The sequence below is a fragment of the Hemitrygon akajei genome, chromosome 17, assembly GCF_048418815.1.
Source record: "Hemitrygon akajei chromosome 17, sHemAka1.3, whole genome shotgun sequence".
In the NCBI taxonomy this organism is placed as follows: Eukaryota; Metazoa; Chordata; class Chondrichthyes; order Myliobatiformes; family Dasyatidae; genus Hemitrygon; species Hemitrygon akajei.
The window spans coordinates 26,432,244-26,446,518 of NC_133140.1; the positions used below are offsets into that span (position 1 = coordinate 26,432,244).

Below are 14,275 nucleotides of genomic sequence, written 5' to 3' on the forward strand. Positions count from 1 at the left end.
GCATGGATTATAGCTCAGATGTTACTCCTGTGCCTTTTCAAAGAAGCCACAGGACCCTGCTACTCCCATAATTCTCACTCCCACCCAATGACCCCAAGATAACTTCATGGCTGCCCCACTACCCTAGGACTCAGACTCCTGTCCCAGTATTCCTGGGACTTGCTCACTGCTGCCCGGGAATTTCCAGTGCAGTAATAGTTACCAGAGAGTGCTGATTTGAGGCGCCAGCTAATTGAGAGTTTTCACCCAAACATTGTACTTTGTATATAGAATTCATACATAACCTGTGCTGTGAATACAATCAGGATATGTCGTATCTCTATTCATGGTACCAGCAAAACAACACCATCTCTCACAATGAATGGACCAACACCAGTCACATTCCCCCTGGAACATTACATGGATGAGGTGTATGAGAGGCTGTTACACAGGGCCCAGTCCCTCAGTGTCCAGGGATGGGGGATGGGGTGGGTTGCAGCTGTTGTGGATGGAAAGGGGAAACTGAGGCCCAAGCAGCCCCTCCAGGTCAGAATAAAGGAGCCCACCATACTCTCACAGAAGAGGACAGGTATCTCTGGATTCTGACCAATATTCATTGCTCAAACAACACCTCTGATTTGGCCACTAACACACTGTTGTTTCTTGCTGTGCCACATTGCCTGGTAATGAGTGACTGTGAATGGACGTCATTGCCGTGACCCACTTTGCTGTGACTGGAGGAAAATGTCTTTTGGTGTTAAGACTGATTGACATATACATAAACATTAGAATGTTACTCAGAGTGGAACTAAGTCTGATCTGGTGGTTTGTAAAGGGAATGAGTTTGATCCTTGTGACTGCGATTCCAATGGAGAGAATGTGTAAACATTGCAATTTATTTCATTTTGTGTATGGCAGCTTCTTTCCGCAACTTAAATAAAATGTATATGCTAACATTTCTGCAGGGTTTGGGGTTACAAATATGGACCCCAGGATATGTCATAAACTGTATTTTCTCACTACATGGAAGGAGGCCACTTGGCCCATTCTGTATTTGCCAGCTCTTTGAGAAAGCCCATTAATCCTATTTCCCCAGTTATTTCAGTGTGTCGTGCCTCCCATACATACCTACCAACTCCACCCAGATTCCTTTCCCACTCGGCTCCCGTAGGGCAATTTCCAGTGACGAGTTAACCTACCGACGTACTCTTCTTTGGGATGTGGGAACAAATGGGAGTATCCTGCGGAAACTCCTGCAGTCACTGGAAGATCGTACGGATTCCATACAGACAACACTGCAGGACAGGGCTGAGCCTGGGTAGGTGGAACTGTGAAGTAGTACACTACCTGCTGAGCCACAGGTGGCAACAGCAATCTTATAGTGAAGGGCAGGAATGAGGAAGGGCCAGGATTCTGAAGTGAGTTACACAGTGAGTTTCTGTAGATCTCATCAGAGATGGAATTGCAGTGAAGATGCTGACCTCATGTTACCCATCAAACAGATGCTCCTGTTCCCTCTGAGAGTGAGTGTGTAGGGTGTTTGTGATTGCAGGTAACACAAGTAACAGAATGGGATGTAGGTGAATGCTATTGCCAGGTTTCAGTTGGAAAATGGCTAAATGCACAGAGATTTTGTATATTTATTTTTAAACAAAAACACTGATCTAACTGGGGAACCTACTGTCAACACAGAGGTGAAGAGGGATAGATTCCTGTAGAAGGCTGAGGTGTTTAGATGTGGAAATAACCTGCAGCAAAGTGACAGCACCCCTCCTGTCCACTCCACAGACACTACTTGGGTCAATCCTGGAGATCTCCATTAGGCACTACTGCAGAATCAATTGCCCTATCCTAATGATAGACAAGAAGAAATATAATCAATAGCAGGCTGGCATATTAGAAACTGAACCAGGCACTATTCCTGGACTCAACTTGGTCCTTGATGCAGGTGGACAATGGGTGACTATAGAGTTTAATTTCCTGGTGTATATTATATGATGGGGAACTTCACTAGGTGCCACAAAAGAAAGTAATTGACATCACAAATTGTGACAGAGAATGTACGTTTAATATTGAACAGAGAAATAACTGATTGATTACAGGAAAGGCTCGTGATGGAAATTTTTCTAGTTATAAGAAATTATAAGCAGAAAATACAACATTTGTGATGCCTAAGTATTCAGTGGATTAAAGGTGTTAAAACTGGAAAATCAACACTCTTGAGAAGATTTGAAAGTAGAAGCCTAAGAGGCTTGGAAAATAGTCTGGCAATGTGGGCAGATTCAAAACCTTTAGTTTTCAAATAAACTAAATAAATCTGGGCCACTGGGTAACAAATAGTTCAAATAACTCATGAGCAAAAGAGGGAGTATGCCTCTGATAGCAGAAAATGCTGCTTAGGACCTGTGCATTTGAGCATGATAGACATTTTAGCCTGATAGCATAAGACCAATGCAATAAGCTAACAGGCCATGTGGGGCGGAATCAGAGATTCTGTGTACAACCATTTAGTTGATGGTCTTGGCCTTGACACATGCAAAGCCCAGATACCAACACTACTTTAAAGGTTCAAAGTTTCGAAGGTGCATTTATTATCAACTATACAACTTGAAATTCTTCTCCTCCAGGTAGCCACGAGACCAAGATAAGCAGCATAACGTCCAAGAGTTAATTTTCAGGAAGGGATTGAAAAAATTGCAGGAGATTTTATTTTGAATAGAAGTTTACAATATTATAAATTTCATTTTATTTAGAGATACAGCACCATAACGAGCTCTTCCAGCCAGTGAGATCACAGCACTCAATTATTGCCTTGTGAACAATGAACCTACTAACCCAACATCTTTGGAATATGGGTGGAAACTGGAACACCCAGAGGAAAGCCATGCAGTCACGGAGAGAATGATCGAACTCCTTACAGACCCTGGCAGAACTGAATCCAGGTCACTGGCTCTGTAATACACTAACTGCTACTCTTCTCTAAAAATGGAATTAGATTGTATTCCCTAAAGGGAACTATAAATGCTTGCAAGGTCTCTATTAAGTGAAAAGGTTCAGATACTATTGAAAAGATTAACTGCTTCCTTTCAAAGTATTATGAGATAAAGTTCTTAAATGGTTAATCCAGGTGAGTTCCAGGGAGAGCTGGTGAGGGAAGGGATCGGGAAATGTGGTGCAATGCAGAACTCTAACTCTCTCTGGGTACATCAACTGCTCTGAATCTTTTGCACTCCTGAGTTTTTATGTAACCCCTTTGATGAAACCAAATGCAGAACTGGCAGCATGTTCAACAAATTTATATCTTCTTTTCCAAAGGCGGTTTATTCAGAAATTACAAGATTATTGCAGTACTATAGCTGTATCGAGAAGCACCATTTACAATTTCAAATTATCACTATCGAGCCTCTGAGGTGGCCACTGTCCCAGAAATCTCTCATTGAACTCGTGGACACCATGTGTTCCTTCTGTGGGTGCACACAGGCTTGGATGTAACCCTAGAAGAGAGGCAGGCAATCAGCTCAGGCAGAACCTTTGACTGCCTGCAATGTAGACCCATTAATGATGAGCTTGGCCAGGTCCAGTATACTCTATAAACACTTGCACAATGTGACAAAGTCTCTGCAGTCTGGCACGACAGTTCTTTAGAAAGGCATAGAAATTCTAGTGCATGAGCCCTTAGTCACTATTGATTGTACATTCGAAATAACTTTCTGTAATTACACAGAACAGGTAACTCGGTCCATTGAACCTGTGCCAACATTTTGAAACAGCATTCCACTCAGTGTTGTTCCTCCAAATCAGCCACCAGTGATACATGGAAAAGACCCTGGTTCCTTTTAAATGGTGCATTTCACAGGATGTGTTGATGTACAGTACCTGTGATTAATGAAGAAATCTAAGGCTTACTAGTTATGGACTAGGTCGATTAGTATAGATAGGTTCCTGACAGAGACCCAGTTCTGTGCAATATGACATTCATAACCGTGTCACTGGGAAATATCATCCTCTGGAGCAGTTTATCGGATGCACACTGAGGACCCTACACATATGAGTTCTGTTTCTGGGGATCACTACAGGCAGCCTTGGATCCCTTTTGTACGTTATGTGGCAAAGGCCGCAGGATACCTCACCAGGAATAAACCCAGCGAAACAGCAGAGTAAAGTAAATGAGTGGGGGAATGCAAAGGGTTGGTCAGTGACACAGTTCCCGGGATGGCAGAACTGACATAGGCACAATGGTTGGGTCTGATTCAATACCTCTCGGAAGCTGCTGAACAACAGCCTGCCCACTGAATGCAGGAGCGCTGCTCCGCCAGCTAATGTGCCAAGTGCCACCCAGGCCCGAGTGAATGCATGGGGCTGGTGTCTGAAGGAAGAACGCTGGCCAAGCCAACGTGGTTATCACTGTATTTTGGTCAGGTCACATCCTGCAGTGAGTGGTACGAGGGAATTCACCGAGGTTGCTTAAAAGGTGAGTCAATTTCTCACCAAAAAACAGTTAGTGCAGCCATCATGGCATCTGCCTGTATCCCCGATCTCATGACCCAGAGAAGTGTAAAGTGTATACAGGTGACCAAGCCCAACACGTGGCTTTGTACATCAGCTTACAAACGTTTACCGCCAGCAAATCGGGACAAAACTGAACACGGCCTTCCTCAGATGGCTAGTCTCCCATTCACACTCACACAAAATGCAGCTCAGACAGCACCTATGCAGAAGAATAAACAGTTGATATTTCAGGCCGAGACTCTTCACCAGGATTGGAAAGGAAGAGGGAAGAAGGTGGGGTGGGAGGATAAGGTGCACAAGTTGGCAGGTGGTAGGTGAAGCCAGGTGAGGGGGAAGGTGGGTGGGTGGAGATGAAGTGAGAAGCTGGCATGTTATAGGTGGAAAAGGTAAAGGGCTGAAGAAGATAGGAGAGGAGAGTGGACCATGGAGAAAGGGAAGGAGGAAGGACACCAGACGGAGGTTATAAGGAGGTGAGGGGATGAGCTAGAATAAGGAATGGAAAGGGAAGGGAAAGAGAGGGGGGAGAAGTTACTGGAAGTTAGAGAAATTGATGTTCATGCCATCAGGTTGGAGGCTACCCAGATGGAATATGAGGTGTTGCTCCTCCAACCCAAGTGACTGCATCGTGGAATGGGATTGGAGAGCGTAATTAAAATGATTGGTCACTAGGAAATCCTCCCTGTTGTGGATGGCCTACCTTTCCTAATTATGGAGACTGTTCTATTTCCAACACCTACTATGTTCACATCTATTTGCACAAAGTAGATCAAGTCTTTAACTGACGAACAGGAAGGGTATTCCACAGTTTGGGATTTAATTAGGGAATCCAGGCAGTGAAATAACGCACCAGGACTCATTCCTTCCATAGATACTCTATCCTAACATTTCTCAGAACTTTATCTAACTCTGCTCGTTTTGCTTTCTGCCCCTGAATCTGTCTCCACTTGCAGAGCACCTGATAGGCTTTCTCAGTTGAGCCACGGTGATCATAGTCGATGGTGTCGATCTCCCCATTGGTCAGGCCCAAGCATCTGGCCAGCTCTCTCCACTTGACATTGACTTGTTCAGCCAATTCCGTACATTCTTCTATGGTAACCACCGATGAAGGAGCTGCAATCAGATACAAAGACCAGAAATAAAGCATTCCAATACATTTTCTGCACCTTTTCTCAACAGGGCAGGTCAGGTGAAACTCTAGCACAGCCAACTTGCACAAGATGCTGGAGAACTCAGCGAGCATCAAGGGAAGGAATAAGAGTCAATGTTTCAGCCCGAAGCATCAACTGTTTATTCCTCCTTATAGAGGCTGTCTGACCAACTGAGTTCCCCCATCATATTGTGTATGCAGCTCCAAATTTCCAGCATCGGCAGAATCTTTTGTGTTTCTGTTTACCTATAGAGTTATAGAACAGCACAGCACAGAAACAAGCCCTTTGACCTATCTAGTTTGTGCTGAACCATTAAACTGCCTATTCTTATCGACCTGCACCCGAACCACAGTCCTCCATAATTCTCCCATCCATGTACCTATCTAATTTCTCTTAAACGTTGAAATTGAACCCACATCCATCACTTCTGCTGGTAGCTCATTCCACACTCTGACCACCTCGAGCGAAGAGGTTCCCCTTATGGTCCCCTTAAACTTTTCACCTTTCATCCTTAACCTATGACCTCTAGTTCTAATCTCACCCAATGTCAGTGAAAAAGCCTGCATGCATTTACCTTGTCTATACCCCTCATAATTTTGTATAGCTCTATTAAATCTCCCCTCAATCCTCTATGCTCTAGGAAGTAAAGTCCAAACCTATTCAAACTTTCCCTATAACTCAGGTCCTCAAGTCCTGGTAACATCCTTGTAAATTTTCTCTGTATTCTTTCAAACTTATTTACATATTTCCTGTAGGTAGGAGACCAAAACTGCACACAATACTCCAAATGAGACCTCACCAACATCTTATACAACTTCAACATAACATCCCAAATTCCTGTACTCAACACTTTGACATGCTAAAAGCTTTCTTTATGACTCCATCTACCTGTGATGCCACTTTCAAGGAATTATGGATCTGTATTCCCAGGTCCCTTTGTTCTACCACACTCCTCAGTGCCCTACCATTCACTGTGTATGACCTACCCTGGTTTGTCCTCCCAAAGTGCAACACCTCACACTTGTCTGCATTATGTTCCATCTGCCATTTTTGCAGCTTGTCCATATAATACCATAACATATAGGAGCAGAAGTAGGCATTTGGCCCATCAAGTCTGCTCCGCCAATCAATCATGAGCTGATCCAATTCTTCCAGTCATCCCCACTCCCCTGCCTTCTCTCCATACCCTTTGATGTCCTGGCTAATCAAGAACCTATCTATCTCTGCCTTTCAATACACCCAATGACTCGGCCTCCACAGCCGCTCATGGCAACAAATTCCACATATTTACCACCCTCTGACTAAAGTAATTTCTCTGCATCTCAGTTCTAAATGGACGTCCTTCAATCCCGAAGTCATGCCCTCTTGTCCTAGACTTCCCTACCATGGGAAATAATTTTACCATATCTAATCTGTTCAGGCCTTTTAACATTTGGAATGTTTCTATGAGATCCCCCTCATTCTCCTGAACTCCAAGGAATACAGCCAAGAGCTGCCAGACATTCCTCATACAGTAACCCTTTCATTCCTGGAAACATTCAAGAATCTTCTCTGAACCCTCTCCAATGTCAGTATATCCTTTTTAAAATAAGGAGCCCAAAACTGCACACAATACTCCAAGTGTGGTCTCATGAATGCCTTATAGAGCTTCAACATCACATCCCTGCTCTTACGTTCTAAACCTCTAGAAATGAATGCCAACACTGCATTCGCCTTTACCACCAATTCAACCTGGAGGTTAACCTTTAGGGTATCCTGCACAAGGACTCCCAAGTCCCTTTGCATCTCTGCATTTTGAATTTTCTCCCCATCTAAATAATAGTCTGCCTGTTTATTTCTTCCACCACAGTGCATGACCATACACTTTCTAACGTTGTCTTTCATTTGCCACTTATTTGCCCATTCCCCTAAACTATCTAAGTCTTTCTGCAGGCTCTCTGTTTCCTCAACACTACTCACTTCTCCACCTATTTTTGTATCATCGGCAAATTTAGCCACAAATCTATTAATCCCATAGTCCAAATCATTGACATGCATTGTTAAAAGCAGCGGTCCCAATACAGACCCCTGTGGAACTCCACTGATAACCAGCAGCCAGCCAGAATAGGATCCCTTTATTCCCACTCTCTGTTTTCTGCCGATCAGCCAATGCTCCACCCATGCTGGTATCTCCCCTGTAATCCCATGGGCTCTTATCTTGCTAAGCAGCCTCATGTCAAAGGCCTTCTGAAAATCCAAGTACACCACATCTACTACATCTCCTTTGTCTACCCTGCTTGTAATTTCCTCAAAAAAAATTGCAGTAGGTTTGTCAGGTAGAATTTTCCTGCTGCAAGCCTTGACAACCTTCCTTGCTGTACACTTCACCCCCAATCTGGGTGTCATCCACAAATTTGACAGCCTTCCTTGCTGTACACTTCACCCCCAATCTGGGTGTCATCCACAAATTTGACAGCCTTCCTTGCTGTACACTTCACCCCCAATCTGGGTGTCATCCACAAATTTGACAGCCTTCCTTGCTGTACACTTCACCCCCAATCTGGGTGTCATCCACAAATTTGACAGCCTTCCTTGCTGTACACTTCACCCCCAATCTGGGTGTCATCCACAAATTTGCTGATCCCCCAGTTTACTACATTTTCATCCAAATAATTAAAGGCCACATAGACAACATCCTGCTTTCCTGGTAACTTCCTCAAAAAAAGCCCTCTGAGATAGGTTAGACACAACCTACCATGCACAAGGCTATGTTGACTATCCAAATACTCATATATCCAGTCCCTTAGAATACTTTCCCACTACTGATGTTTGGTTCACCAGCCAATGATTTCCTGGCTTATGCTTAGAGCCTTTCTTAAACAACAGAACAACACTGGCTATCCTCCAGCCCTCCAGTTCCTCACCCGTGGCTAAGAAAGTTTTAAACATCTCTGCTAGGGCTCCTGCAATTCCTGCATTAGCCTCCCACAGGGTCTGAGGAAACACCTTGTCGGGCCCTGGATTTGCCTCAAGACAGCGACCTTGCTGCTAGTTTGCCTCATTTGTATAGACTCTGCGCCCATCTCCCAAGTAAACACATATGCCCCATCTCTTTCAAGGTATCAATTCTGATGGCTGGACTAATTCCAGTGAAGAGTCACTGGCCTCAGATATTGGCTCTGTTCTCCCACCAGACACTGCCTGGCCTGCTGAGTGTTTCTAGCAATGTTGTTCCATGATTCCCAGTTTTGGTGAAATGCCATCAGGGTCACCCTGGAGTTCCTGGAGTTGAATTATCTCTGACTTGCTGCTGAGGCACAGTCTGCCAGAAGCTAGAGAGCGGCCATACTTTCAACAGGCCATAGAAAGGGTCAGAAGGAGCCCATTTGAACGGAGCCGGTTCTGAGCCAATAACAAGGCAGTGATCCTCTCCCACCCCACTGCTTCTGTGCATCTCCTGGACGGACGGACACGACGGGGGAAGGGTTCTGATGGATGGACACGGGGGAGGGGTATGACAGACGGACATGACGGGGGAGGGGTATGACAGACGGACACGATGGATGAGGAGTATGATGGACAGACACGATGGGAGGGGTCCTACTGCCGATGGTTTTAACATCCCAAATGCCACAAATACTCACACTTTACAACTTTATCCTGGCTGACATCCCGTGATATTTCTGCAGAGACAGAGAAATGAACATTGGATTGTAACGGATTGTAATGTACACTGCTGCCTCTCCAACACATCCCAACCCCTTCCTTCCTTCCCCACCCCTCCCCATCATCAGCCCTCAAATCCTCACTTTCTGACTCCTCTCCTCTTCCCAATGATCTCCATTCTCTATCTCTACATTCCTCCTCTCCAACCACCTCACTTCCACAGCCCCCCAGTCTCAAACCTCTCCACTCTCCTCACGTTCCCCACACCCTCTCTCCCTCGATCAGTTCCCCACACCCGCCTCTCCCCCTCCATCTCCCTCTCTACATCCTCCTCTCCTCCTCCATCGTTTTCCCCACACCCTCCTCTCCTCGATTTGTTCCCTCACACCCTCATCTCCTCCTCGATCTGTTCCCCACACCCTCCTCTCCCCCTCGATCTGTTCCCCACACCCTCCTCTCCTTCTCGATCTGTTCCCCACACCATCCTCTCCTCCTCGATCTGTTCCCCCACACCCTCCTCTCCTCGATCTGTTCCCTCACACCCTCCTGTCCTCCTCGATCTGTTCCCTCACACCCTCCTCTCCCCCTCGATCTGTTCCCCACACCCTCCTCTCCTCCTCGATCTGTTCCCCACACCCTCCTCTCCTCCTCGATCTGTTCCCCCACACCCTTCTCTCCTCGATCTGTTCCCTCACACCCTCCTATCCCCCTCGATCTGTTCCCCACACCCTCCTCTCCTCCTCGATCTGTTCCCCACACCCTCCTCTCCTCGATCTGTTCCCTCACACCCTCCTCTCCTCGATCTATTCCCCACACCCTCCTCTCCTCGATCTGTTCCCTCACACCCTCCTCTCCTCGATCTGTTCCCCACACCCTCTCCTCCTCGATCTGTTCCCCCACACCCTCCTCTCCTCGATCTGTTCCCTCACACCCTCCTGTCCTCCTTGATCTGTTCCCTCACACCCTCCTCTCCCCCTCGATCTGTTCCCCACACCCTCCTCTCCTCCTTGATCTGTTCCCCCACACCCTCCTCTCCTCGATCTGTTCCCTCACGCCCTCCTCTCCTCGATCTGTTCCCTCACACCCTCCTCTCCTCGATCTGTTCCCCACACCCTCCTCTCCTCGATCTGTTCCCTCACACCCTCCTCTCCTCGATCTGTTCCCCACACCCTCCTCTCCTCGATATGTTCCCTCACACCCTCCTCTCCCCGATCTGTTCCCCACACCCTCCTCTCCTCGATCTGTTCCCTCACACCCTCCTCTCCTCCTCGATCTGTTCCCCACACCCTCCTCTCCCCCTCGATCTGTTCCCCACAGCCTCCTCTCCTGCTTGATCTGTTCCCCACACCCTCCTCTCCTCCTCGATCTGTTCCCCACACCCTCCTCTCCTCCTCGATCTGTTCCCCCACACCTTCCTCTCCTCGATCTGTTCCCTCACACCCTCCTCTCCTCCTCGATCTGTTCCCCACACCCTCCTCTCCTCCTCCATCTGTTCCCCACACCCTCCTCTCCCCCTCGATCTGTTCCCCACACCCTCCTCTCCTCCTCAATCTGTTCCCCACACCCTCCTCTCCTCCTCGATCTGTTCCCCACACCCGCCTCTCCCCCTCCATCTCCTTCCCCACACCCTCCTCTCCTCCTCCATCTGTTCCCCACACCCTCCTCTCCTGCTCGATCTGTGTCCCCACACCCTCCTCTCCTGATCGATCTGTTTCTCCTCAGACCCAGAGCCCTCAAACATTCCTCGTATGATAACCCTTTTATTCCTGGGGTTATCCTTGTGAACCTCCTCTGGGGCCTCTCCAATGCCAGCACATCTCTTCCAGGATGAGGAGCCCAAAACTGTTCATGTACTCAAGGTGAGGCCTCACCAGTGCCTTATAAAGCCTCAGCATCACATCGCTGCTCTGCTATTCTAGACCTTTTAAAATGAATGCTAACATGGCATTTGCCTTCCTCACCATCGACTCAACCTCCAAGTTAACCTTTACAGTGTTCTGCACAAGCACTCCCAAGTCCCACTGCATCTCAGATTCCTGGATTTTCTCCCCGTTTTGGAAATAGTCAGTACATTTCTAATTTATTTCTAATAAATGGTGCATGACCATGCATTTTCCAACATTGTATTTCATTTTCCACTTTCTTGCCCATTCTCTGAATCTGTCTAAGTCCTTCTGCATCCTACCTGTTTCCTCAACACTACCTGCCCCTCCACCAATCTTCGTATCATCTGCAAAGTTGCCAACAAAGCCATCTCTTCCAACATCTAAATCATTTATATACAGCATAAAAAAAAGTGGTCCCAACACTGATCCTTGCAGGACACCACCAGTCACTGGCAGCCAACCAGAAAAGGATCCTTTTATTCCCACTCACTGCCGTCTTCCAATCAGCCAATGCTCTATCCATCTTAGTAACTTACCTGTAATGTCACAGGCTCTTAACTTGGTAAGCAGCCTCATATGTCAAAACCTTCTGAAAGTCCAAAAATACAACATCCTCTGCATCCCCTTTATCTACCCTACTTGTAATCTCCTCAATGAATTCCAACAGGTTCTTCAGGCAGGATTTTCCCTGAAGGAAACCATGCTGACTTTGTAACTATCTTGTCCTGTGTCACCAAGTACTCCATCACCTCATCCTTAACAATTGACTCTAACATCTTCCCAGCCACTGAGGTCAGGCTAACTGGTCTATCATTTCCTTTCTGTTGCCTTCCTCCTTTCTTAAAGAATGGAGTGACATTTGCAATTTTCCAGTCCTCTGGCAATGTCCAATGATTTCTGAAAGATCGTTTCTAATGCCACCGCAATCTCTAATGTTACCTCTTTCAGGACCTTAGGGTGCAGTTCATCTGCTCCAAGAGTCTTATGTACCTTTAGGTCTTTCAGATTTTTGAGCACCTGCTCCTTTGTAATAATAACTGCACCCACTTCTCTTCCTTCACACACTACAACATCTGGCACACTGCTCGTGTCTTCCACAGTGAAGACTGATGCAAAATACTCATTTAGTTCATCTGCCACTTCCTTTTCCCCCATTATTATTTCTCCTGCCTCATTTTCTAGTAGTCCTCTATCCATTCTCATTTCTCTTTTAATTCTTACATACTTGAAAAAGCTTTTACTATTCACTTTGATATTATTTGCTAGCTTGCTTTCATATTTCATCTTTTCCCTTCTAATGTCACCTCTGCCCCATGTCATGGGATTGGAATCCAGGCTGGTGAAGACGGGCACAAAGGGAGCACAACAGACTCACCAGACACGCCTTCCTTCCAGACGGATTCCGGAACAGGCTCTGAAAAAACATGGGAAGACACGGAAAGAACAGATCAGGAGTGGATCCCATTTTACTGGGTCGTAAGTCTCATCATCACAGAATAGTCAGGTTATGGCAACAGGCCTTTCAGCCCATCTGCCCTAGCAGTTTGTTACAGGGAGCTGATGCAAAGCTGAGAAGCCTATTCAGCCCATTTTCCCTCCTCCTACACGCTGAATCTCTAATTAGCCCCACTGCTTGTTCCTTCTACCTAGAACAGTATGCCCAGTCCCCTTTTGGGACTTACCACTGGATGTACTCGCCCGAACCTCCCCATCTGCTCTCCTTAGTGACAACACGACCAGAGGGTGAGTACTCTGTCGATGACTGCAGCTTGGGTGTCCTGGTTCTCCACTGAAAGAGTTGAGGTTTGAATGGCTTCCTGCTCATCCAGTCCTGGCAGAAGCCTTTTGGAGGCCACGTGGGTATGGGAATTGGTTTATTATTGTCACATGTACCCAGATACCCTGAAAAGCTTGTCTTAAATACTCTTCACACAGATCAGATCATTACACAGTGCTTTAAACTAGACAAAGGTAAAGCAATACAATGCAGAACAAAGTACAATAAATAGAGGCAGATTGTGAGGCCACCAGTCTACCTTATCATACAACAAGTTCGTTCAAGAGTCTGATAACAGCAGGAGTGAGGAGAGTTGTCAGAGTGAGGAAGTTTGAAAAGGGGGAGATGAACAGACACAGCTCCAGTGTGCAGTGGAATTGTGTCTCCTGAGTTTGGATCACAGCTTGTGATCATCAGGCCCCATATGTAGCACAGTCAAAGATTTCTGGGCAGCTGAATTTCAGGAGGAGTTTTCATGGTCCCCCTTGCTGACAGGGTACAACCGAGAAGGGCCAAAGAGCCGCTCATTAGCTGAGTTTTTCTTTTGAGGGAGGCTATTTTCAGAATTTAAAGGTCAAGGTTCACCTTGTGGCCCCACCAATCCTCCGGTAACAGGGCACAAGACTCACCGGTGACAGAAGCAACTTCACTGTGAATAGCTTTCTCAGCACCTACTGAGGAAACCTGCAGTAACTCCGGTCACTCCTACCCTTCCTGGAAGCCAGTCAGGAGAACGAGGGGATTCAGACTCAACAGTTCGAGTCCAAAGACGCCACCTCTGGCCACACCACAATCCCATGTGGCAAGGATCCATGGTAGGCCATCACTTGCACCTCCACTACCATCTCCTTCACACTTAAACGGGGCATTCTCCAGATTCCTAGCACCTCGGCCCCAGGTGGCATCAGTGCAGCCAACAGGGAAATAGTTCCCACCACTGAAGGTGTCACCGTTCAGATGACTCACCGACAAGGTTGAAGTTTTCATTCTGTTCTTCAACGGGTTCTAAACAAAACAAGAAACCATTAGCAATCAGCTGGGAATAACGTAGCAAGAACACTGAGCAGAAATAATTGTGTATCTCGGAGCAGCACACACAAAATGCTGGTGGAACGCAGCAGGCCAGGCAGCATCTATAGGGAGAAGCACTGTCGACGTTTCGGGCCGAGACCCTTCGTCAGGACTAACCGAAAGGAAAGATAGTAAGAGATTTGAAAGTAGGAGGGGAGGGGAAAATGCAAAATGATAGGAGAAGACCGGAGGGGGTGGGATGAAGCTGAGAGCTGGAAAGGTGATTGGCGAAAGTGATACAGAGCTGGAGAAGGGAAAGG

General features: G+C 46.6%; 1 protein-coding gene across 2 annotated transcripts in view; it reads right to left on the reverse strand.

Moving 5' to 3' along the window:
- Nucleotides 1–911: 911 nt before the first annotated feature.
- LOC140740550 (receptor-interacting serine/threonine-protein kinase 4-like) overlaps nucleotides 912–14,275 on the reverse strand; it is a 41,131-nt gene continuing 27,767 nt past the window's right edge. For both annotated transcript variants that reach the window (XM_073069803.1, XM_073069802.1), the window contains exons 8-11: nucleotides 13,911–13,949; nucleotides 12,543–12,581; nucleotides 9,260–9,298; nucleotides 912–5,598 (exon numbers count right to left, since the gene is read on the reverse strand). In XM_073069803.1, the coding sequence (XP_072925904.1) occupies nucleotides 5,342–5,598; nucleotides 9,260–9,298; nucleotides 12,543–12,581; nucleotides 13,911–13,949 (374 nt within the window). In that variant the 3' untranslated portion in view covers nucleotides 912–5,341. The remainder of the gene's footprint in view (nucleotides 5,599–9,259; nucleotides 9,299–12,542; nucleotides 12,582–13,910; nucleotides 13,950–14,275) is intronic.